At 34.7% G+C, this 26227-nt stretch overlaps 1 protein-coding gene across 50 annotated transcripts in view; it reads right to left on the reverse strand.

The window, feature by feature from the left end:
* Positions 1–26227, reverse strand: part of mcf2l2 (MCF.2 cell line derived transforming sequence-like 2) — a 198625-nt gene that overhangs the window by 133418 nt on the left and 38980 nt on the right. For 29 of the 50 annotated variants that reach the window (XM_073916429.1, XM_073916417.1, XM_073916402.1 and 26 more), the window contains exons 2-5: positions 20947–21030; positions 9047–9161; positions 8867–8957; positions 1055–1174 (exon numbers count right to left, since the gene is read on the reverse strand). In XM_073916429.1, coding sequence (XP_073772530.1) covers positions 1055–1174; positions 8867–8957; positions 9047–9161; positions 20947–21030 — 410 coding nt within the window. Of the gene's footprint in view, positions 1–1054; positions 1175–8866; positions 8958–9046; positions 9162–20946; positions 21031–21136; positions 21190–26227 lie in introns of those variants that run through there. The other 21 variants (XM_073916431.1, XM_073916415.1, XM_073916405.1 and 18 more) reach the window with 2 other exon arrangements.

Raw genomic sequence — 26227 nt, forward strand, 5'->3', positions numbered from 1 at the left:
ATGAAAATGAACTAATGTTCAATACCCAGCTCGGGTATCCAAAATACTGTGTATTTAAGTGTAAATAACTTTTGTACAGTAAAATAAAAACCAAAGTGATGCACATGTGCATAAAATATAGATTCTACACTTTCAAACGAAACCACTTAAGGGGGTCTGGTGCAATGCTAGCCCTTTAAATCTTAAAGTGAAAGTTGATGATGTCACGGACCCGGAGTTTAACTGGTTAAATTACAAGATTTGTCCTTCAACACTGTTTTATGGTTGATTTTGGTTCAAGCAAACATCTTATTTTAGTATTGTAAAAAATAAAATAATAAACAATGCCCGATCCTAGTTCTGTGTACATTTTATATTTGATTTTAACATGATCATGACGTGCATGTGTGTTTTCTTTAATGCTACTTCAATGTTTTGACGTAATACCAAAGCTCTGAAATTAATAAAAAAAAACTTTACACCCAAAAAGGAAACTCTTAAAATTTATTGACATCTTGTACCACAGAAAATCTGATCATTTTAACTGAGAATGCCTCACTGTAACCCAGACGTTTGCTTCTTTTGACAAAAAAAACAGTAATGACACTAATCCAGAACATTCATGCAGATGACTAACCATCAAACTGCAATAATCTGCAAAACACATGTAGACAAATGAAGAACAAGATCGTACACCATGGCACAAACTTTTCCTCATAGTCATAACTGAAACAATACGCACATCTGATAATCTTACAAATCTTTCATGAATACGTCTGAGAGAGCTCCACTAACACAGCTGCAGTTTCACACACATCATTGATCCACAAGCAATGATATTAACCACTGCAGAAAGTTCTTAAAACCTCACTATTTTTTTTTTTGTCTTTACGGTGGTGTTAAAACAGGGTGTGAGATAATCTGCAACCTTTCAGACATGCATAATACAATAGGGTGACATCAATAATGTATGGGGTGTGCGATCATGGTTACAAACACTCCAGACGAGTCGTGCGTGTCAGTTGCCAGACAATGGACGTGCCGAAGGGGTCCAGACACACAGAGACATGCTTACCGGTACCTTCAATTTGAAGTCATCTCTGTGTAACCTCATACTGACGTCAGCGATGGCCCTCTGGAGGAAGCGCGAAGGTTTCAGAACTAGAACTAGCTGTAGGTTTCCTGGAAAGGAGCCCTTTAGATAAGGAAAGAAAATGATATACAGGTTAGGGTTTGGGGTTAGGGTTAGAAATGTGCCTACTGTATGTAAGAAAAATGCTTGATGTGTTCAATTCAATTATAATGATTTTCTGTAACTATGTCCTAAAAAATATCTAGTAAAATGTTATTTACTGTCATCATGGCAAATATAAAGTGAATCAGCTTTTAGAAACTTGTTAGTTATTAAAACAAATATGTTTGAAAATGTGTTGAAAAAAAATCTCTCTGTTGAACAATAATTGGGAAAAAAGTAAACAGGGGGGCTTATAATTCTGACTTCAACTATATATGTATACACACACATATTGATATACTGCATATACACGCATATGCACATTATTATTTACACACTTAATATTTAAAATGACTAAAACAGACTAAAGAAATTATATGTTTGTAAAAAATTTACAACTTAAAGCTAAGATAAAACTTTTAAATACAACTTCCTACCCATTGTTGTTGTTGTTGTTATTATTATTATTATTATTATTATTAGTAGTAGTAGTAGTAGTAGTAGTAGTAGTAGTATTAATAATAATAATAATAATACAAAAAAAATCAGCCATTAAGTTTTCAAAAAGTGCATAAGATCTATAAAAAAATAAAAATAAAATGAAATAAAATAAAACAAATAAATAAATAATAAAATAAAATAAAATAAAATTAAATTAAATTATTTGTATGAATTATTTAATTAATGTTTATGTTAATAATTTACTTTGTTATAATATTTTTTGTAATAATAGTAATGTTGCTATAGTATTTGAAGTATAAAGAAATAATTGTTCTGACAAGAAATGATAGCTTGTACTTCTTGATTTCAAATGTCAGGTTTATCTATTGTACATCTTGTTCTTTTTGATCTGAACTGTATTTCTGTAAACATCAGATTAATATTGTGCAGGTAAACAAGAAGCACATGTTTAAAAACACACACACACACACACACACGTGCACCTTCCAAAGATATTAAAGTTTTGTATTTTTAAAAATACATTTTATTTCAGTACTATTTTTTGTACTGTACAAAATGTATTATACATGTCAGTTTAGTTGTTTGATTATTTCATTAATAGGTTTGCTATTTTAGTTTATATTTTGTTAATATTTCTATTTAGGTTTTACTTATTTATGTTTCAGTTTTACTTGTTTAACAAAGATAACTGAACACATGTGTGGTGTGAACCAGAGTAAAGATTTCATTAACTCATTTACAGCTTGTGCAAACCTCTTAGTATTAAAAGGGAACTATTATGCAAAAATCACTCTTATAAAAGGTTTGAGCTCTCAGCATAGTTCGACTGCGATGCTGCATTGCCCTCATTCATCTGTTTGCTCCTGTGTTGATCATTGCTTGCTTGCCTTGCCCTGCATTTGGATCCTCACCCCTGTTGTCACTATCCCTGGTTGCACACCTTTTGTACGTCTCATCACATGGGGAAAGTCCTGCCCTTTAGTGACAATCTCTCCTTCATTAGAATAAATATCCCTAAGTTAGAAGCAGCTGTTCGCTATTAGAGTTTTCTGCTAAAGATAATGTCAACAAATAAGATGATACTAAATGTGGAGTTTTAGGATGCACAAATGAACACTGTAATCTCCATAGATTGCTGCCTTCTGAGACACTTCTTTTTACATTTTCAGTTTTTCATAGAAATAACATTAAGCCTATTTTAAAAACTGCCACTATGTGCACATTTGTAGCTCTGCTTTCTTTTAAAAGAGCACAGTCTCATTTGAATTTAAAGTGACAGTCATAAAAAAAATGGCACAATTTGGATCATAGCCTAAAAGACGGAATTATAAGAGTTATAAAACTTTATTTGTGTGGTATTTTGAGTGGAAACTTCACACACTTTAGGAACAACCGAGACTTATTTTGCAATGCTGTAAAAAGGGGCATAATATGTCCCCTTTAAAAGTAATCAAATAGTTTGTACAAACCCTGAACGTAAAAACATTTAAATGCAACTTTTAAATTAACTTAAATTAAATTAAATTAAATTAAATTAAATTGCAAATTAAAACACTAGTTTACTTTTTAGCCAATTAAGAATAATAATACACGGATCATACACATTTTTACTACTAAAATTCCATGACTTTTCCGAGACTTTCAAGTACATTTTCATAACATAATGTTTCATGTAATGTCTACATATTCATGGTATAAAATAAGAAAAACAATGACGTTCAAAATTGTTATAGCATATCGTAGAACACGCAACAATCTATTTTGTTTACATTTGTTTTTATATCAATGTAAAATTGATTCTGATAATGCTTACACAGCACTAACAATGTGAGGATAAAACCTATATTCAAGTTAGGGCTGCACAATATATCGTTACAGCATCGATATCGCAATGTGTGCGTCTGCAATAATTACATCGCAGGTTATGCAATGTTTGGATTACAGTTTAATATAGAATTTAATCATAATGGAGTAAAAGTTTATCATCTGCATGTTTTTTTTTTTTAAGAGATAGTTTGCCCAAAAATGACTCACAATTTCATTACACTCTTTTAAGAGTTTTCTTTTTTTTTTTTTTTTTTTAATGAACACAAAAATAATATAATTTAATAACTCCTAGAAGGGGTCAGGAAACTTTTTTCAGCAAAGAGCCATTTAAATTTATTTTTATCAAATGCATTTTTCAAAGACCTAAATAGGGTGTGTGTATATACAGTAACAAACTCTTTATTTATTTATAAACAAAGACATTATGTCCATGCACAACTCAAAAATAAACAAATATGACGCATCATAACGTATAAAGAAAGGACAACAAATTTATTTATTTTTTTGCCATCGCCACTCATAAATGTTTGAATTTACGTGCGAAAGGTTACAATAGAAATGTAAAAAACCATAGAAATGTACCATAGAAATATAACTTGCCCCGTATTGTCGCGATTCAAGTTAAACCACAGCACTACATATGCGCATTAGTTGAATTGTCCTTTTATTGCAAATCGAGTTCTTATTCATTTTGCTGAAGACAATACAATATAAAGGGAATTGTAATTTTATTTTCAATAGGAAATTGATTTCTAGTAACAGTTCTATTTTAAAAAAATCTGAAATGTTTTTGAAGAAAGACAGCTGGAGAGCCACATATTTTTGGTTATAGAGCCACATTTGGCTCCCGAGCCTTAGGTTCCCTACCCCTGCCCTATAGTATTGAAACAAGTGAAGTGTGAGTAATAATTGAGTACATTTTAACCTTTGAGTAAACTGTCCCTTTAGGGCCTGTGACTGTGTGAACATTTCAATATTTCAAATTTTAAAACATCCAGCCATAAGAATTTTTTGTAACTTTAATAAAGATATATACAATGAAGACTATGCAGGGATTGTTCAATAGCCGTACCTGAATACTGAATACTTAAAAACTAGAATTCACTTTTGTCTTTACCATATTTTATTTACCTATGCTTGTAATTTATTAGTTATATGTTCTTTGAGATTCACTCCTCTCCAAAATCCCCCTCAATCAATCCAAAGAAACCTGTTAAATCATCTGCTGAAATTGGATTCACATCGCAATATACAGTTGAAGTCAGGATTTTTGGCCACCTTTTAATTGTTTTTTCTCTCTTTTAAATATTTCCCAAATGATTTTGAACAGAGCAAGGAAATTTTCACAGTATGTCTGATAATATTTTTTCTTCTGCAAAAAGTCTTAATTGTTTTATTTCGGCTAGAATAAAACCAGTTTTTAACTTTTTAAAACCCATTTTTGGGACAAAATTATTAGCCCATTTAAGCTATTTTTTTTTTCCATAATCTTCAAAACAACCCTTCGTTATACAAGAACTTGCCTAATTACCCTAACCTGCCTTGTCCACCTTATTAACCTAGTAAAGCCTTTAAATGTCACTTTAAGCTGTATAGAAGTATCTTGAAAAATATCAAGTAAAATATTATTTACTGTCATCATGACAAAGAGAAAATAAATCAGTTAATACAAATAAGTTTTTAAAACTATTATGCTTAGAAATGTGCTGAAACAATCTTCCCTCCATTAAACAGAAATTGGGGAAAAATAAATAGGGGTGCTAATAATTCAGGGGGGCTAATAATTCTGACTTTAACTGTATCACAGAAATACAAAATATCGGTTTGTCAGATTTTTGTAATATTGCGCGGGCCTATTTCAAGTATACAGATTTTTGTTAAACTAATTTACATGAATTTTCCAAAACTTTGTGGGTTTTTCTGTTTTTCCAAAACTTTTCCAGGCCTGGAAAATGCCATGTTTGCCATGACCGTATGAACCCTGATAATAAATTCTGTAAAAGCACATTTACAGGTCTTTCACATTCGTAGGTCAGTTTTGCACTATTTTACATTCATTTTTTTTTTTATCCCAGTTTTTCAGTTTTTCAGTGACTCTGACTAGTTTTTAGTTTATTGTGATTTTTCACAATTTCATGTCAGTTAAAGAAATAGTATCAGTCTTAAAGAAATATTACCAAGAGATGTATCATTCTTAGTTTCAGTTTTTGTTCACCGAAATCAATTGGCACCGTCTAAAGATTCACTATCGAGAACATTCTGACTGTCTGCATCACTGTGTGGTTTGTCACCTGTACTAATTCACAGCAACACACACCAATGCATAGTGAAACTAGCTGAGAAGATAACTGGGGTCTCTCTCACATCCATACAAGCATTTCACTGCTCTTTTCACCCACAAATTCCTCTGCATTATGAGTGACCCCACCACCCACCCGTCACCAGTCTTCTGCCACCAGTGGCTGAGTCAGGACCACCAAGTTAAAGAATAACTTCATGCTCCATGATGACAGGAAGCTGAACTGTCTTCCTGGCAATGCCCCCCTTCCCCACCAACTTCCCCCTTGTTCGCACTAACCACACACAATGCACACACGTGTCATAATTTTTACAGACTCTTGTTTTTGTGTGTGTGTGTGTGTGTGTGTAATGATATAAGAATGGTGTTGTTTTGGAAAGCTTCTACTTTTTCAACCAAGATTCAGTTTTAGGCTGCGTGTTTATGGGAGAATGTAATTCTGAGAGTTTTTACCTGTGAGAGTTTTTTTATTTTATTTTTTTTTAGTCAGATGCCCTTACACGTTGTTGTGGTGGTAGTGATGGTGGTTGCGTGGTACTGTCCCACCCCTCCTCCACTGATTTGACGGCTATCTCAAAAGTGACCCTGAGGGGCGATATAGCTGTAACGGATCCCGGTTGATGCGGATTAATATATTTTTTCTACTGGTAGATTAATCCTAAATTTGTAACGATCACAAAGTGATCGCCTCTCGTGTCATTTAAACCACATCTATGAATCGTTTAGGCTTTTCTGTAACATAAAATGATGACGGAAGAAGATGTGGTGGGTTATTCGGGATGTGATGGGTTTCATTAAAGGTGATTCCTGTCACTACTTGTTTAGCCTGCATCAATGCTTTCAGTGTGAGCTGCATGATTAATCATCCACAACCACGCAACATAAATTATAAATGAATGTGATTTGTATCTTTATTAATTCTTCAAATCAAATTCAAATCTGTGTTGAAAAACGCAAAAATCAAGAAAGAAATTGAATCTTTAGTTTAAAAACAGTCAAATAACACAGAAGTACTGAAAGCACAGTTTATAGTTTAGATAAAACCACTGATGTTTATGGTAAAGATTAAAAATTACCGTCAAATACATTTAACAACACTCAAAAATAAAAGTTGTAGGCAGCAATTACATGCCACATGCCGCCTCATTCATTTCACTTTTTGTGTGTGTTGTGTACAAGCGTACCATGCTCAGGCACACTTCTTCCATCCAGGCAAGGGCCGGACAAGTGAACCGTGCCTAAGCCCGATTCAGAGAACTCACACTTCTCAAACGATCTGGGAAACAGGCCTGGGGACGGTTTGGATAGCATGGTGTGAGTACGCCCTAAGTTTTACTTCCTGTCCGAATACACTACTTTTTAATATCTTAATATGTAATAGCAATCAAAATCGCAATAGTATTAAGGTTTCTGTCTTGTAAAAAAATAACTTGTCCATCATCATATCAAGACAGGAACATAAATGATGTAGATATGTGAATGAATAATGAATGAAATCCGCTTGTTAAGTGGGACGTCGCGTGAAGCGGCTTCCGGGTCCAAGCGCTATATCAAACTAATAATAATAAACATTTACAACACAATCAATAGTGTCTGTGATGCAGCAAGTCCAGAGACTGTGGTGTACATCATGTTTTTTTTTTTATGAAATTCACTTTAATTTGTGAAATGACTAAAAAGTGGTCATGAATAAATATTCTCTCAATTTAAATGAGTAGCGGCTTGGAACTGGAAACAGTATTTTATGTGTTACAACTTAACAAGCAGATAGATTAATAAAGCAGTAGCACTTGTTAGAGGCTGTTCACACAGGACGCATTTCAGAACTCATTTTTCTTTTCTAATGCGCTACTTCTCTATTGTTCTATTTCAGTGAAAACACACTCTTGACAGACGTGTCTGACTTGCACTTGCCTCTTTTGAAGCGCCATGCACATGAGCACCACATTTTAAGATGCTGTGTCAAAACAACGACAACTTTTACATTTACATGTGCCACTCATGACTGTCAGATTCAAAGCAGTGGACCAATCAGAACTCTTCTGTGCTTCTGTGTACAGAACTTTTTTTTTTTTCACTTTTTCATTTTGAAACATTGCTTCCCACATTTTTAGAAGACACAATCAGTGTGAATGAGCCCTAAGAAAGGAAATTAATATTTAGTGTGAATGATTTACCGAGAATGATCATTAATCATTTGTGTCTACATGATTGAGTACAGTGGTTCCCAAAGTGAGGAGTGAGGACCCCCTGGGGGAACGTAAGACAATCCGGAAAGGGAGGGGGGGGGGTCACTTTGTGATTTTCAAAAACAACTATATATGTTATTAAACTATTAGAATTACCATATTTTTCCATATCCTACAGAAGATAAATAAAGTATTTAATAGTTACATAAAATAACAACATGCAAATGAAAAGCCATCAATCATTCAGTTTTTTTCAATTGTATTGCAACCCCTGGGGTTATTACACTAGATTAATAACACAGCAATAGTGCTGGTTGCAGCAGATTGATTTTACAGCACAACTTTGACACCTTTACAGCACTTACTTACATATAAAAAATAAAGGCAACAACTGAACATTGAGGACAGTTTCCAAGTAGTGGTCTTCAAAATTAAACCAAGAATAGTCTTGTGCTGTAAACATTGTGTTCACCCCATCATTAAGTGAGGTTAATATTAAATCAAACAAATGAATAACGACTATAAATATATTTTTAATATATATATAGTTGTTCGACTTGTTGCACTTTCCTTGTGTTGTTAATAAGCTCATTGATATAGTTCCTATTAGTGTGTGTGCACTGTTGTGTGCAGTGTCTGTATGTTTATAACCACCTACGAGGATAGTCGGGGTCGGGAGTCACTGGAATTGTTATTTTGGGAGTCGCAAGCTAAAAAGTTTGCACAATATACTTAAAATAAGAGGAAATTTCAATGTGCATGCTCTATTAAAGCAAGGAAACAAATTACTAAATCGCTCCCATGATGTTTTTTTTTTTTTTTTTTGCATGTCATGTTTGGGGCCCTGGTTGTAAACTTAAGCAAAAGTCTACAAACCGCTATGCGTGCCAGAGAAGCGATTGCTGAGTTCCATTTATCCTTCCTTCGGTCCAAGATGATGATGAAGCCGATACTAGCAGCATCCATGCTGAAGATGAACAACACAAACAGACATTACATGCTGAAAAACATTTTTTTAAATACCTCTAAACCATACAGCAATAAAAGAGGATTCACCTAGGTATGCTGGTCAGGTAAGTGACAACATTAATAAAATCCTCATCTGAAACCTCATTAAAACCTGAGAACTCTGGGAAGGTGATGATGGGAGAACCCTCTTGTCCTCTTCCTCCTGCACAAACAAACAAATAAATCAAGTTTAGTGCATCCTTATTTAATACTTAATACACCAAAGGTTAAACACAACCCTCTTTAAACATTTGACAGTTTTTTTTCACACTTAGAAACTACAAGCATGTGAAGATGTAGCAGAACCCAGGAAATTGCATAAAACCACAAAAAAAAAAAAAAATTCTGAGTAGGGTATAAGTCTCAAGTACAACTTCTTACATGCATGTTGAATTAGTTTATGGAACGTGCTTCTGACAAATTGTTCTTAAACATTCCTTAACACTCTTGTATTGTTATTTTGTTTATTGTTTAATTTGTTATATTTACGTTTGAGTTGCATTTGATTTTGGATAATGACAATCACGATTTCTTTGAACCACAAGGGGGCGGCAGAGGAAGACATAATAGTCACTGAGTTCCATGAAATACTGTTTAAAATGTTTTGGATTTAAAATAAATAAATAAATAAATAAATAAATAAATAAATAAATAAATATTATACCGATACAATTTAATGTGGAAGTGAATTTAAAAAGTTTTATCTCAATTTATTTTTACAAACATGGGCTTAAGAAATAAAAAAAAATTGAAACCCATGACAAATCAATTAAACAAAGCAGTACTGGAAAAACTGAATACATTAATTTTGGAACATAATTAAGGATAATTTGAGAAATACAATGAAAGCTAATTGTCCCTAAAAATAGCAAATAATAATAATAATAATAATAATAATAATAATTTGGCAGAAATGGTATCCCTTTAACGCTTCTTTTTTATATATTTTAATTATTATTGTTTCATAAAAACACACTTCCATAATTATTTGTTTATTCGTTTTCTTTTCGACTTAGTCCCTTTATTAATCCGGGGTTGCCACAGCGGAATGAACCGTCAACTTATCCAGCACGTTTTTATGCAGCGGATACCCTTCCAGCTGCAACCCATCCCAGGGAAACATCCACAAACACTCATTCACACACTCATACACTACGGACAATTTAGCCTACCCAATTCACCTGTACCGCACAGCACTACCTACTGCGCCACTGCGTCGCCACTTCCATAATTTAAAATAGATAGATTTTTGTCATATTATTATTATTATTAATATTATTATTAAAACTCATTTGTTTACAGGTTCATTTAAAAAAATGCTAAATTGTTCAGAAAGAAAAGACCACCAACATGTATATATGTATTAATGCATAATTATATTGTTTCCATCCCAGATCTGCATTATATTTCAAACAATTTAGATTTTTTTCATGAAATAAAAATCAAAGAGCCCCTATTCCAGCATCACACAGCCTAACAACTACAAATATTGACATATCTTTAAAATGATCTGCCTTAACAGGGATTTTTCTCTTCATTGTGTTCATTCCTGAGAAAAACAAAATCACAGAAAGATGTGTTTGTGTGCAGTAATGAGGGAAATCCATTTAGAGGTCACATGTTCATCTATTTTTATCCTTTAGATGTCACATCTACTCGCAAGGGTGACGTAAAGATAATTATTTTAATAAAATACAACTAAAGAGGAAGTGTATTTCCCTTTTCACTAATGTTTCAATATTCAAAACAAAAAAATCCCCAACCCATCTGATGCCCTATTTTCAGTACAGCTTGGTCTTCGCTGAAACACCTAAGTTGAGGTCAGTTCACACCAATAAAATCATCAATAGAAAATCCTTTAAAACCTCTTTAAAAAAAAGCAAAAAATATAAATAAAAAAGATTTACCGTAGATTGACCAATCTTGAATCAATATTGGAGTTACTTTTTCAAGCTGGAGGAAGGATGACACTGTGGCTGAAGGATTTCTTTTAGACATGTGTGTGTTGTGTTATAAAACAACTGTAGTCAAGTAAAGCTGATGTAGATTGTGTTGTATAATGAATGTGTTATACGCACTGAAGTTTTGTTTAGCCACTGAAATCTTCCGGAGAAAGATTGATGTGACTATTTTCAATTTCATAAGTTATCTTTTACAGCATGGATAATGTAGATTTTTATTTAGTTTAACAACAACAAGTAAATAGCGCTTTTCCGCCTAGCCTGCTTTACGTGGTGAAACTACCACGAAGGTGGTTTTATATTCAAATTGGTTCATTTTTGAACAATGACAACCTGTGACGCACTCCCTATATTGTTTATAATGCTACTCTGAATATTCGCTCTGAAATAGCATGGAAGTATGGCTTATTGCTAAGTGTAATTCCTGCATGCTGTTGGATCTGTCATGTCACAGTGTGCGCGTTCGTGATTTCAGGAGGTGTGGCTTTGGACAGCAGGGAGGGACTATGTTTTAAAGATAATATGCTAACCGGTTAGCATTTTGGCAGATCACCTACTGCACCTTTAAATGAGAAAATAGTGTGGGGGTGGTTGGGATTTTTCAACTGGAAACTGGTTGGCCACCATCCTCTATAATAAACTTTATAATAATAAACTTTAATTGCAGCTACCAGAGTTCTTACCTGGTCTAGAAAATATGACTATATCATTCCAATTTTACACTCGTTGCCAGTTAAGTTTTGTATGGATTATAAAATATTGTTTCTTACCAACAAAGCTTTAGATCAGGGATGCCCAAACCCGGCCCAGGAGGGCCAGTGTCCTGCATATTTTAGTTCCATCCCCAATTAAATACATCTAAATTAGCTAATCAACCTCTTCTAGGTATATCAGAAACCTATTAAACCGGGGAGGTGTGTTGAAAGAAGTTGGAACAAAACTATGCAGGACACCGGCCCTCCAGGATCGAGTTTGAACATCCCTGCTTTAAATAATCTAGCTCCTGTTTATCTAACCAACCTTCTGTTTTGCAACAATCCAACCCTCTCTTTAAGATCTCAAAACTCAGAATCGCAAAGTCTACTAAAAAAGGTCGAGCATTCTCATTTATGGCTTCTAAACTCCTTCCTGATAATGTCCGAGGCTCAGGCACACTTTTTTTATTCACTTTCGTCAATTGGTGAAGTTTGTTCCTCACCACTGGCTTGCTTGGCTGGGACTTGTGGAGGTGCACATGGATTGATTTGCTCTTTTGTGTTTGGACTGTGCTTGCAAATGAAACCACACTGAACTGAACTAAACTGAACTTCAATGCTGAAAACTAGACTGACACAGTTTCAGTTTACTAGAATGTTTACGTTAAGCTGCTTTGACACAATCTACATTGTAAAAGTGTAATAAAAATAAAAATTAATTGAATTGATTGGATGTAGTAAAGTAGAAACAGACACCTCCTCCTCACCATTTCTGTTATCATAGCGCATAGTCAAAACTGACAGTTAAAGGGTTGTGGTTAAGTTAGCTTCACCCAATACCTCAGACAGATGTAAAAAATTAACTGAAAACAAACAGGAAGTGCTTTTTTTTTAGATTTCAACTTTAGATTACAAGGCCAAGCAATTGTTTTTTTACACAAATGAATTGTTTACAACAAAACAAGCTAACAAAATCAATACAGTTAGATTTAATGTCATGTGTACGTTAAAGCAGAATGCGAAAGAGCTCCAATTCTGAAGTATCAAAGACGTACCTAATAAAACAGCCGTTGTAGCCCATATAAAATATACATACAGGAATAGTGCATAATGATACCGTGAAAATCGCATGTACTGTAGAATTAATAATATGAATATAATCCTGGTGTGATCATCTGGCTGTCTTTCATTTATGCATCATTTGATCAATTCCATGCACATGTCAACCTTGCCGTGAAGAAAATAATGTTTTCACCAAAATAGCGAAACCTTTTCTAGGTTTTTTGTGTAGGCTTGTATTTTACAATACTGTAAAAGTACGCATAAAATATCTCTGTCAATGTTTTCAATATAAACTTTCATAACAAAGTTTTTACTAATAAATGCAAAAATGTGAAGTAAAATAAAATCAATCATTTTTGTTCTATAGTGAGCCTTATAATAAATGTTATTTCTTTAAGGTTGTTCTGTGTAATTTAAATGTAAATTTATTTACTTACTAGCAGTGAAGGAGAAGCCCGACTAGAAAAGTTGATTCCATTCATTTCATCTCATGAATCAAATCAATCAAGTCAGTACACTGTGCATGTGATAAATGACACAAAATAATTGTTCAAAATTCGTAAAACTTCAGAATTTCGTAGGCAACCTCCAAGAATTGAACCTCCAGAATCCACCTTATCCTGATCCCCAATAACATTGAAGTTGGTAACAACTCTGTACTGATGGATGAATCTGCAAGTAAAACAGGTTTTAACACAAGCATCAACCAGGTGCTCTTGATTTACTTTAGTGTTTACAAGGTTTTTGGAATCATAGAAGGGTTTCTGCTTAAGGGTTTCTGCTTTCTGCGGTATTCACATGGCACACTCTAGTCTTATTTTTACAATCTTCTGTATTAATTACATAATCAAAATCAGAAGCTTGACAAGCCGTGATATACGGACAAGAAAATTTAGCCTGAAAAGATAAACCAACCACAGGCAGCAGAGCAGGAAATTAATCACCAGATTGAAATGAACACACTTCAGTATGTCGATCACTAATTTGTTTCATTCGATCTTGCGCTTTGCTCAAAGAGGATTTTGCTAGTTGACATGCTTCAAATATTCACTCGCATATGATAGAACATTTTCAGGTGGATCAGTTTGTTTTCAATGTGCAGACAAAACAAATAAAGGACCATGTACGTTGTGTTAAAAAACGATCATTAGGATTAAATCCAGTGCTTTCCTGAGATGCTTCACAAGCAGACACGATGAACCAAGGCAGTCTAGCTTCCTAATCCCTACCCATTTGTACACAGTATGACCTCAGCAGCACAGACTTCAATGTTTGATAAATTTACAGTTGTACTCCGTAAACTTGCATATTTTGTTATTTACATTCATAACGCATGCTTATTTTCCTCATTTAAAATATAAAAGATGTTTTCAGATTGATATTTTGTCTTATCCCATAACTCTTTGGTTAGTTGTTTTGTAAAATATAAACAGATCTTTCAACATAATGTTAACGTATACTTTCTCTGTGTATTTATGTTGTAAGTTTTTACTGCAAATGTCACATCCATAACGCTGGAATTGCTTGTTTCTAGTTGAGAGACATTTGAAACCTACTCTATCAGTGTGATTCACAGAGCCTAATGGACGACACCATGAGGAAAGCAGCACTTAAGACAAGAGGAGCCAGCTAAATAGGTAGCACAAAGGACTGTTTTTCACCATAGCATTATGTAAGTGGTGCAGTTTTGATGGCTGGTGCAGGCGTTCTGGCAGATGAGCAGACGGAGACGCAGGCCAGGCCCTTAGGAGAGCTGACTTGGGTGGGAAGGAATGGAAATGCTCTCCAAGGAGCTGCAAGTCTGTAGTTTCGATGTCCCTCCCACTTACATCAGTGCAGCCTGTAAGTTTTTCCACCCTTTTTTGAACAAACTGTGTCTACACTGAACATGGTAAACACTGGTGTTCATTAGTTAAAAAAATAGTTCACTCACAAATGAAAATTTACTCAATTGTTTACTCAATTGTTATAAATCTTTATGAGTGTATTTCTTCGCTTGAACACAAAATGAAGATATTTTAAAGAAAGATGAAAACCTTTAACTAATGGCTTCCATAGTAGGAAATCGAATACTATGGAAGTCAATAATTACAGTTTTTTTAGCAACATTAAAACATTGTCGTTTAATTTCAAGAGAAGAAATAAACTTAAACAGGTTTGGAACAAGTGAAGGATGAGTAAAAAATAGCAGAACTGTCTTTTTTAGGTGAACTGTCTCTTTATTATGTATCATTTTGTGTGTTGCGTAAAATTCTGTCGTTATTTACTTCCCCTAACTTGTGCCAAACCTTTATAAGTTTCTTTCTTCTGTTGAACACAAAAAGAAGATATTTCAAGGAAAGCTGGAAACCTGTAAGCTCTCACAATTACCAGCAATCAAGAATAACACATTTGTCGATTTAATGAACTACAACTCCAATCATGCACCTCAGACACACCAGTTTCTGATTCCCCCCGATTACACGATGGAAGGTCATGATGGACCAATCAAATAAACCATACAGCAGACACACACACACACACACACACACACACACACTCACACACACACGCACACACGCACGCACGCACTGACACACAGGGGCTGTTTCCTCCTGCTTTAACCATTACCTGCCAAGTTAATAAACAACATTTGGACCCTCACCCTGACCAGTTGTTACAAAACCATTGACATTTATAGCATTTGCTTTACCCACAATAGATTTTAATGGTTACAGGTTTCCAGCTTTCTTCAAAATATCTTCTTTTGTGTTTAACAGAAGAAAGAAACTCAAACTGATTTGTAACAAGTGAAGGAGGAGTAAATAGTGAGTAACTATCCCTTTAACACTCCATCAGGAGCACCTGTCAGCGTCACACACAGAAAAAAGGCTGATTAAAACTGATTTAAAGCAGGGTCAAAAACATTCACTAACAGATGTCGCCAGCTGTTTATGTCTCTGCTGGTTGCCTAATTGTTTCATCTGTTACATATTAAGAAGGACGCTGGCGTAGCCTAGTGGTTAAACACTTGAGATGGTAAACAAAATTGCTTTTGGTTCAAACCAGGTCAAAAATGAACACTCATGGGCCTGTTTGGTACTGTGTTGGGTAAATCAGTTGGTTATTTAATTAGGAACTTAAAAAAAAAAAATTATATATATATATATATATATATATATATATATATATATATATATATATATATATATATAAATATATATAAAATCTAATTATATAAGAGTGACAATCTGATCCTGCAAGACTTAGACATGATCATGTGCTGCATTGATAGCACTGTATCTCTGTTGCATCTAAAAAGGTATCAGCTTTCTCACAAATAATAATTGTTTGTTCTTTTTTAATCTTTTGTATTTTGGTTCTGCGTCAAAAAGGTTTGATTCAGTTTTTAGTTGATTTTAAAAAAAAAACAACTATTTTAACAATTATCTACCATTTGGAAATGCCATCTGATAAAATACATGGCCTTATAATCTACATTCGTTTACAGTATTTAAAAATTTTTAATCTACATTCGTTTCCATATTTAAAAAATGTATTATGTATTAATTACTATTCATTTCAATGCCATGTATTCTAATTTTAGTCTTGGAGTTTTAATTTAGTCTTTTGTTGTTTATTAATTGTAATGATGAAATTACGCTGCTCTGTCATTTTAAATAAAGAAGAAAAACAGGCCGTTTGGTTAGATTGTGAAAATTGTGTAAATGTCGCTTATTGGTCATTTGGCAGAGAGGTGAGTTTAATCAAAGACTATAGAATACACAAGACATGTCACTTATATAGTTTTGAATGGGACATAGTGTAACAGTCAATATGACGAATAAAGCCTCACCTACTAGTACAGGAGCCAATCATCGATTGCTATAGACTGATGTTTTTCCTGGGGAGAAGCTTGGACTAGGCGTGTGCTTTTATGACAGGTTTTATGGTCAGCAAACACACTGGAATCTCAGCCAATACTTGCGAATATATCCAAATAAAGCTTGAAATCTGTATTTTTAAACGAACCAACTACACTTGAAAACAAATGTTTGTAATCTGTATGAAACGAACACAAGATACAATGCATCCTATTAAATGCACATCACGTGACAGCAACTACTCAAATGCCCACAAACTTGTAAACAAAGTGTCATTGTCATTTCTGGAGAAAATTCGCCATCAAGACCAAGTTGTGAATTACTTAAAAAGACCAGCGTGATTTGATGTAGCATTATCCAGAGGATGATAATGTGTATATGTGCCATAAATGAGGTTGGTGTCGTGATCTTGTTCCTTTCGAATGGGCACACACATTAGCTCGGGCAACCTGAAAAAATGCAGATTTTGTTTGATTTGAACGTTTAGAAACTAAACTTATGAGACAGCAGTTGTTTCATTTTATTGGTGATTCCAAATATGTAATGTAGTCGTGAGCTTGGCAAACAGTTTTGGAGGATTCAATGTTTCCACATTCAGACAGAATGAGCACACAGCCAGAGAGTTGTTTAAAATATGTCCCCCTAGTAAAATGACATGTCCTAAAGGGACTCTGGTTTAATACAAACAACCAAAGAAATCCACAAGGAACATATAAAGTAGACTGGAAAATCACACATCAGCGAATGCTCCAACATACCAGACCAGACCAGATACTGAACACTAAGGGAACACAGGAGAAGTGTGTGATTTTGGATGCAGTAAAAGACTGGTGCTGTTTGACACTAATAAGGAAAGAAACAAAATCATAGACTACAGGAAATATTTACATGACTGTTAATATTCTTGCCATTAAAAAGTGTGACATGAAACAATATTCTCCCAAAAGTAAAAGTTCTGGTATCATTTATTCACTCTTTACTTCTTACAAACCTGTTTAAGTTTCTTTCTCCCATCGAACACAAAAACGAAGACATTTTAATATAAGCATTTTACCTACTATAGCTACTGTCTTCAAAATTTCTTCCTTATAGTTCAACAGAAGAATAAAGCTCTTAAAGGTTTATAATTACTTGACAGTGAATAAATAGAACATTCATTCATTCATTCATTCATTTTCTTGTCGGCTTAGTCCCTTTATTAATCCGCGGATGCCCTTCCAGCTGCAACCCATCTCTGGGAAACATCCACACACACATTCATACACTACGGACAATTTTAGCCAACCCAATTCACCTGTACCGCATGTCTTTGGACTGTGAGGGAAACCAGAGCACCCGGAGGAAACCCAGGCGAACGCAGGGAGAACATGCAAACTCCACACAGAACCGACCTTGAGTTCATAAACTACAAGCAGAGATTTACAAATGGTCACCAACAAACTCATTGATATTTCTCAGTTCATTATTGTATTGTATATTGCACCATGGGAAAACGGAACAGCAGAAACCGTTTTTTATTTTTTATTTTTTTCAGCTTTTAGACACTAATGAGCCTCTGAGAAAATGGACAGCTGAGACTGAACGGAACTGAACAACAGCTCAGACATGTTGTGATGTATGAGAATTAACATCAAATAATCACCAAAACACAAACCTAATCCACATGTCTTTCATCAAGAAAGCTAAAAGCTCAAAAGCATCAATACAGTAAGTTCTATTGAGAAGGAAAATACAATGCTTTTAACAGAACATAAGCCAACTAGGAGTGCAACAATAAAATGTAAAAAATAAATTATGATAACTAATATATACTGATATCTTGATATTAAAGATCCCTTATTATGTTTTTTTTTTATTTTTTTTATTACCTTTCATGCCGTGTGTATCATAACTCTAAGTGAATGAAAATATCCAGCTGAGGTTTACATCTGACAGTGCACAGTGTTTAAAAATATTGATTCCCAATTAAAAAAGTCAACTCAGAGTCAAATAAATGATTCGTCCTGTGTTTGAATTTTTTTGCCTGCTCCTATCAATGTCACCAAATATGATTATATATACCAGATCCGGTAAAAAGTGAACGTGCCCTTCCCTTCAGACACTAGCGGAGAGGGGGTAGGGGATGATCATGACACAAAGATTATGATCACTGAGAGATGGCCAGAGGAGTGAGCTCTAAGAAATAAAGGGTTGAAGTTAATTTTCACAAAACACCACAGTACAGCCAAACCAAACTTGTGCTGTGCTTGTTCTTGTCATTTTTCTGATGATTGATACAATAACCTACCCTGCAACGTGAGATTTGCTGGCCGTTTGCAACTAAAAGAAGGATAAGTGAAGACTATTAATGTATGGGACTTTGTCAAGCTTGGCCAGGGACAGACTTTATAGAATCACGACTTTTTGCCAGACCTAATAGTGTCACGCAAAGGGTTTGGAACAAATGAATCACTTAACAAATCATACTGGAGTTATTAGGATAATTAGGTAAAAATAAATGCATTTTATATGACAATAAAAGTGATTTTTGACCCTCCATGCATATCAGCCTGTTGTTGGAGACAACAAAACCAAAATAAGACCTTTTGTAATGCATGATAGAGGCTCATTAAACTTTATGAGCTTGATCACAAAAACTAAATTCAAATAAATATTTATGGACAATTGATTTTATTTTAAAACTTTACCTAAAGCAAACAAGGAAACTACAAGCATACATCTAGAACTTGAGGTCTCTGTTCATAAACTACAAGCAGAGATTTACAAATGGTCACCAACAAACTCATTGATATTTCTCAGTTCATTATTGTACTGTATATTGCACCATGGGAAAACGGAACAGCAGAAACCGTGTTTTTTTGTTTGTTTTTTTTTTCAGCTTTTAGACACTAATGAGCCTCTGAGAAAATGGACAGCTGAGACTGAACGGAACTGAACAACAGCACAGACATGTTGTGATTTATGAGAATTAACATCAAATAATCACCAAAACACAAACCTAATCCACATGTCTTTCATCAAGAAAGCTAAAAGCTCAAAAGCATCAATACAGTAAGTTCTATTGAGAAGGAAAATACAATGCTTTTAACAGAACATAAGCCAACTAGGAGTGCAACAATAAAATGTAAAAAATAAATTATGATAACTAATATATACTGATATCTTGATATTAAAGATCCCTTATTATGTTTTTTTTTTTTATTTATTACCTTTCATGCCGTGTGTATCATAACTCTAAGTGAATGAAAATATCCAGCTGAGGTTTACATCTGACAGTGCACAGTGTTTAAAAATATTGATTCCCAATTAAAAAAGTCAACTCAGAGTCAAATAAATGATTCGTCCTGTGTTTGAATTTTTTTGCCTGCTCCTATCAATGTCGCCAAATATGATTATATATACCAGATCCGGTAAAAAGTGAACGTGCCCTTCCCTTCAGACACTAGCGGAGAGGGGGTAGGGGATGATCATGACACAAAGATTATGATCACTGAGAGATGGCCAGAGGAGTGAGCTCTAAGAAATAAAGGGTTGAAGTTAATTTTCACAAAACACCACAGTACAGCCAAACCAAACTTGTGCTGTGCTTGTTCTTGTCATTTTTCTGATGATTGATACAATAACCTACCCTGCAACGTGAGATTTGCTGGCCGTTTGCAACTAAAAGAAGGATAAGTGAAGACTATTAATGTATGGGACTTTGTCAAGTTTGGCCAGGGATAGACTTTATAGAATCACGACTTTTTGCCAGACCTAATAGTGTCACGCAAAGGGTTTGGAACAAATGAATCACTTAACAAATCATACTGGAGTTATTAGGATAATTAGGTAAAAATAAATGCATTTTATATGACAATAAAAGTGATTTTTGACCCTCCATGCATATCAGCCTGTTGTTGGAGACCACAAAACCAAAATAAGACCTTCTATAATGCATGATAGAGGCTCATTAAACTTTATGAGCTTGATCACAAAAACGTAATGCAAATAAATATTTATGGACAATTGATTTTATTTTAAAACTTTACCTAAAGCAAACAAGGAAACTACAAGCATACATCTAGAACTTGAGGTCTCTGTTGGACTGTTTTTTTCAGTGAACATCCTTATAGCACATCCACACTTTGCTCTGTTACTTATCAGCAACCTGTCCTGTCTGAGGGCCAGTATGCACATGCGAGCGCAGACCCGCAACTGAAATGTATGAAGCATTTTATATATATATATATATATATATATATATATATATATATATATATATATATATATATATATATATATATATATACACACACACAATTATGACTGCATATGTTTTTGTGCATCATTAACTCCAACCTAAAGTACAAATACTATTTGTTTCTTACCTGAAAGAAGAGCAAACTGCCTGTGAAGTTGTTCAATGATGTCGACAGCCAGCAACGGCCTGATCTCCTGCTGCATAATCTCATCTGTGGAAAGAGAATAAAAAAAACAGGCATTACAATAACTGCAACAGGCAGATAAGATTTCATTCAAGATATCGATAAGATTGAAAAGTCTGATCAGTAGCTCGACCCTTCAGAAAGCCCGTCTGCTCTGCAAGGAGTTTCCCCTGTACAGCTGCTTCCTTAGAGATGACCTTTAGCCATCAACAGAGCCTCTGGTTTGTATCCGTTCATCAGGGAAGCGCTCCTTCAAACAAGCCATTCTTTTATGCCCTCGGCTTTACAAAAGAGCACTCGAGCGCTACTATTCTCTACTGATCTGCTGAGGGTCACCCTAAATCCCAAAGAAGTCTGCAAACGAACAAAAGCGTCTCTGTACATGTCCACAAAAGACTGCATTAACATTGACTTCTCTTTATCAGACTCTGTTGAGTCTTGTGAGGAAACTTGCTGTGGGCTAAAAAACAAAACTCACATTTTGGGATGCATTTAAGATGCGCTGACGTTAGAAAGTAGTGAATGTTCAATGTCCTGAAACCACTATTCAACATGTTTGACAGAGAGGATGCTGTAAACCACAGAACAACTTTGCTGACAGAGATGAACATGGTTTGAGTGTTTTTTCTTTTATTATTTTGAAGCGCACACATCCTTTTGGAGTGTGTTCTACAGGAAGAACAATGTGCGTCAAGGAGCATGTGAAAACCAGATGTTATCAGCTGGCTTTGGAGTCGCAGCCATTGACATGTACATGAATTACAATAAGAAGCCAAAAGACTTCCCAAGAGGAAAGTCACAGTGACCGGATCATACAGGACCACTCCTGCCGACGGTGGAAAACAAACACTAACACGACTTTGTTTTCATACAAATTAATAGAAAAAGCCAACAAAAACAACATTAGCCTGCATACATACATACATCCATCCATAATGCCAAATGTTGATAAACTATAAGAGTGCTATAAAGTAAATAGTAAGCTATGACATTGCCTTTTAATACAAAAACGCCGTTTTTGCTCACAAGTAAACAAAGTAAACAACAGAGCCCTGGAAAAAATGGTGACATAAATCAAAAATAATTCAACACTATTGTGTTGTTGGACTAAATGTGCTCTATGGGATGTTGTTCTGAAGATTTATACCTTTCAAAATTAACCGTGATGTACAGAAATGAATGTGTTTGTGTCTTGTTATTACAATGATACTGTACTGTATGTACTCCATATCCGAGCGTGTTCTGTACAACTTACACAAATTTCCATTGAATTTTTTTTACACAAAAGCTTTCCATTGAAAAACAACTAACTACAATGGCTGCTTTTGGGTTGTTGTCACGATCACCAGCAATTTAACCCTCATAGATCCCTGGAGAACATTCACATTCACACGGACTACAATCCTGTCTTCATATGAACTACAAGCCCTGTCATGCACCACACACACACACCTGTACCAAGTCTCCTTTGATTACACTCAGACAGCTGTAGCTACTTATGTACTGATTACACTCACATATACACGGCTCACTTTGACACTCATTGCTGAATATTGTTAGGTTAGCACCCTGTAACATTACAAAGCGTTCCCTGGTAGTTTCTACATGTTTTGGCCCTTGCTCTGTTTTATCATTTACCCTGTCTACCGCCTATTTCGATCATCTACCTGACGACTCCTCTGGATTGCCTTGTTTGTACCTGTTTGTGTCTGTTTTTGATCATTGCCTGTCTGACCATGACTCTTAATAAAACTGCATAGGAATCCTCATTCCTTTGTCACTTGACACCCTTATGATTATTTGTAAACACTGAAATGTAAAAAAAAAAAGTGCCCCAGTGTGTCCATGTCCTGATGCTAACAGGTTTGATCCTACATTACATATATGGGCACATAGGTTACGTAAAATTAACATTAAATAAAAATTTCACACATTAGTGATGCATTGTAATGTGACAAAATAAATTGTGCCATTTAGAGTAGTCAACATTTGAATTGTATCATCGCTTTTCATTAAAGTTGTCGTAAAACTATTGAACAGCACCCATTCTTGTCCTAGGACAACTTTAAAATGCATTTTTGATTCACTTATGCCGAATTCAGACTGCATAATTTTGACTCGCTGACAGGTTTGTCGCCGACACCCGTAGGCACGTAGACATAGTCAAGACGACCTGCTGCAAATCAAACCGAGCATCTGAATGGGAAAAAAAAAGGTGATTTAAGTGACTTCAAACGTAGCATGGTTGTTGGTGTCAGATGGGCTTGTCTGAGTATTTCAGAAACTGCTGATCTCCTGGGTTTTTCACACACAACCATCTAGGGTTTACAGAGAATTGTATAAAGAAAGAGAAAATATCCAGTGAGTGGCAGTTCTGTTGACGCAAATGCCAGAAGAGCATCTCTGAACACACAACATGTCCAACCTTGAGACAGATGGGCTGCAGCAGCAGAAGATCACACAGGGTGCCACTCTAGTCAGCTAAGAACAGGAAACTGAGGCTACAATTAGCACACGCTCACCAAAACTGGAGGATAGAAGACTGGAAAAATGCTGCCTGGTCTGATGACTCTCGATTTCTGCTGCGACATTTAGATGGTAGAGTTGAAATTTGGCATTAAAAATATGAAAGCATGGATCCACCCTGCCTTGTATCAATAGTTCGGGCTGTTGCTGCTGGTGGTGTAATGGTGTGGGGGATATTTTATTGGCACACTTTGGGCCCATTAGTACCAATTGAGCATTGTGTCAATGCCACAGTCTAGCTGAGTATTGTTGCTGACCATGTCCATCCCTTTATGTACTCAAATGGCCTCCACAGTCATCAGATCTCAATCTGGCAAAATCTGCAGCAACTGCATGATGCTATCATGTCAATATAGACCAAAATCTCTGATGAATATTTCCAGTGCCTTGATAAATCTATACCATGAAGGACTAAGGCAATTTTTAAGGCAAAATGGGGTCCATATATATAAATATGGTTATACGTTAAAAGTCACATAACTTATTAATGATATAAACTTCAGCAATGCATTTACATCTTGAAAAGGGCACTGAACAACAGCAAATTCTTTGTTGTTGTTTTTTAAAGCATCGTGTAGAATGAGGTTTTCATAGCAGGGCAGATGATGGTTGGCATGCCAAGAGATTAAACTCCACAGGGCAGAGAAAACTGCTGTTAGTTACAGGCTTAAGCACGCATGCAAATAAAACAAAAACAGGGTTCATGCAGACTCATGATCCACTGCCCTCTGTGCTCACTGGAACAGGCTAATGGTCAAACTAAACCACAAATCCCACTCTGACCCACACAAGTCCGGAAGGAAAGGTAGTCATGTAGAGAAAAACAGACCACAAATTCCTTGTTCTAATTTAAAGAGATGATTTTAGATGTTAAAATATTTTACATTAACAACAGCTTCATGTATGAGACAAATATTAGTAACACAGAGTTATGAAAATGAGCTGTTTTTTATCCTGTAAACTGCTAATGTCATGTGCTTCTCTTTTTTTGTGAAAAAACAAAAAGGTGGTAAATCTTCAGATGTTTATATTCATTTTTAGACAACACAATAGCCCCTTTCACACATACAGACCTTTCCGGAAAATTACCGGCAATTTTCCGGAAAGGTTGTATGTGTGAACAGGTCCTTTTTGAAAATACCGGTAAATTCGTTCTGGCTATTTTCCGGAAAGAGAAGTTGTAACATTACTGGCAATTTGCCAGAATGCTGCGCTGTGTGAACGCAGAAGGAAGATTGACGGAATAAGCGCGTGCACGTCTAGAACGTGCTGACGTGAGACGTCTGCTTTAGCCAATCACAACAGTCAGACGTATTTACGTCCGCGCGGTTTATGAGAATAAAAGCCTTTGAATATTTTTCTAGATACATTTAGCTGCTAGAAGTTAGTCAGATCACGTTTATATGTTCTTCTTAATGCCAACTGTGTAAATAATCATCGATGAGATGCTTATGATAAGCCGTTGTTTGTTTACCTTCAAGCTTTGCGTGTGCCTGTGAAACAGCCTGTGAGCCCCTGCACACGCACATATTATGAACATCTCGACATGCGAAAGAGATCCTGCGAAAGTTGTTCACAATATTGATCATCCACAGAGTTTGTAATTTAGTCAAATGTTTACAAATACAAGCGCAGCCGTTTAAAGCTCATTTGTGGTAAATGATGTCAGAATTTACCGGTATTTTGGAATGGATGTGTGAATGCTCTTTTCCGGAAAATTTCCGTAACGTCCTCGCCTGTGTGAACAGCGCTTTTTTGAATATACCAGTAAAGTCGTTCCAGAAATTTTCCGGATATTTACCGGTATCACTGTGTGAAAGGGGCTAATACTTAGTAGTAATACATCAGTGTTTAATGGAATAAACCTGATGCTCATTTACAACAAATCCCAAAAACTTACAATTTCTGACTAGTCGTGATCTTTTTATTTAGTTGTCTAAAAATTTTTTATTGATTTTTTTTTTTAATTCCTACCAGACCTTTATAAAATAAAACAAGTACTAGCATTTTACTTAAAGCCAAAAGATTCCTAGAAACTGAGCATTTTCGGGGTTTCTGCAGGTTTCACCAAGTTAAATTTAAAACATTAAGACATGTTAAGACTATTATGAATGAATGACTTATACAGGGCTAAAATGGATTTTTCTTGCATATCAAAGTTGGAAAAGATTTTCACTTAAAAAATGATTATAATTTAATACATTTAATAATACAATGATAATAATTTAATAATGAAAGAGCTAGGTCACATCAATATCCTCAGCGGTAAATAAAGAAAGAACTTTTAAACAAATGTTACTGCAAGAAAATTAATTAAATGCTATTTTTAAATAAAAAGTTAAAAGTTATATTGAGATTGCTGGTGATTGTATGGGTGTTAATGGCAAGATTGGATAGCTATACATGAACAAAGGACATTAAGACATGATAAAAAAAGGATTTAAGACCTACAACACAATATTTCAGTATAAGACTTTTTAGGGCCTAAAAACTACCTCTAGTGAGTTAAGACATTTTCAGGGGGTCTTTAATTTTGTTTATTTTTTTTCCTATAGTGTTATATAGAAGGTTTACTCCCAGGAAAAGTGTAAACAATTTTTTTAATATCAAACATTATAAATAAATAAATAAATAAAAAATGAATAAATAAATAATAAATAAATAAAAACACTCCCTGTTCCTTACTCGAACTAATTCT

The sequence above is a fragment of the Danio rerio genome, chromosome 11, assembly GCF_049306965.1.
Source record: "Danio rerio strain Tuebingen ecotype United States chromosome 11, GRCz12tu, whole genome shotgun sequence".
In the NCBI taxonomy this organism is placed as follows: Eukaryota; Metazoa; Chordata; class Actinopteri; order Cypriniformes; family Danionidae; genus Danio; species Danio rerio.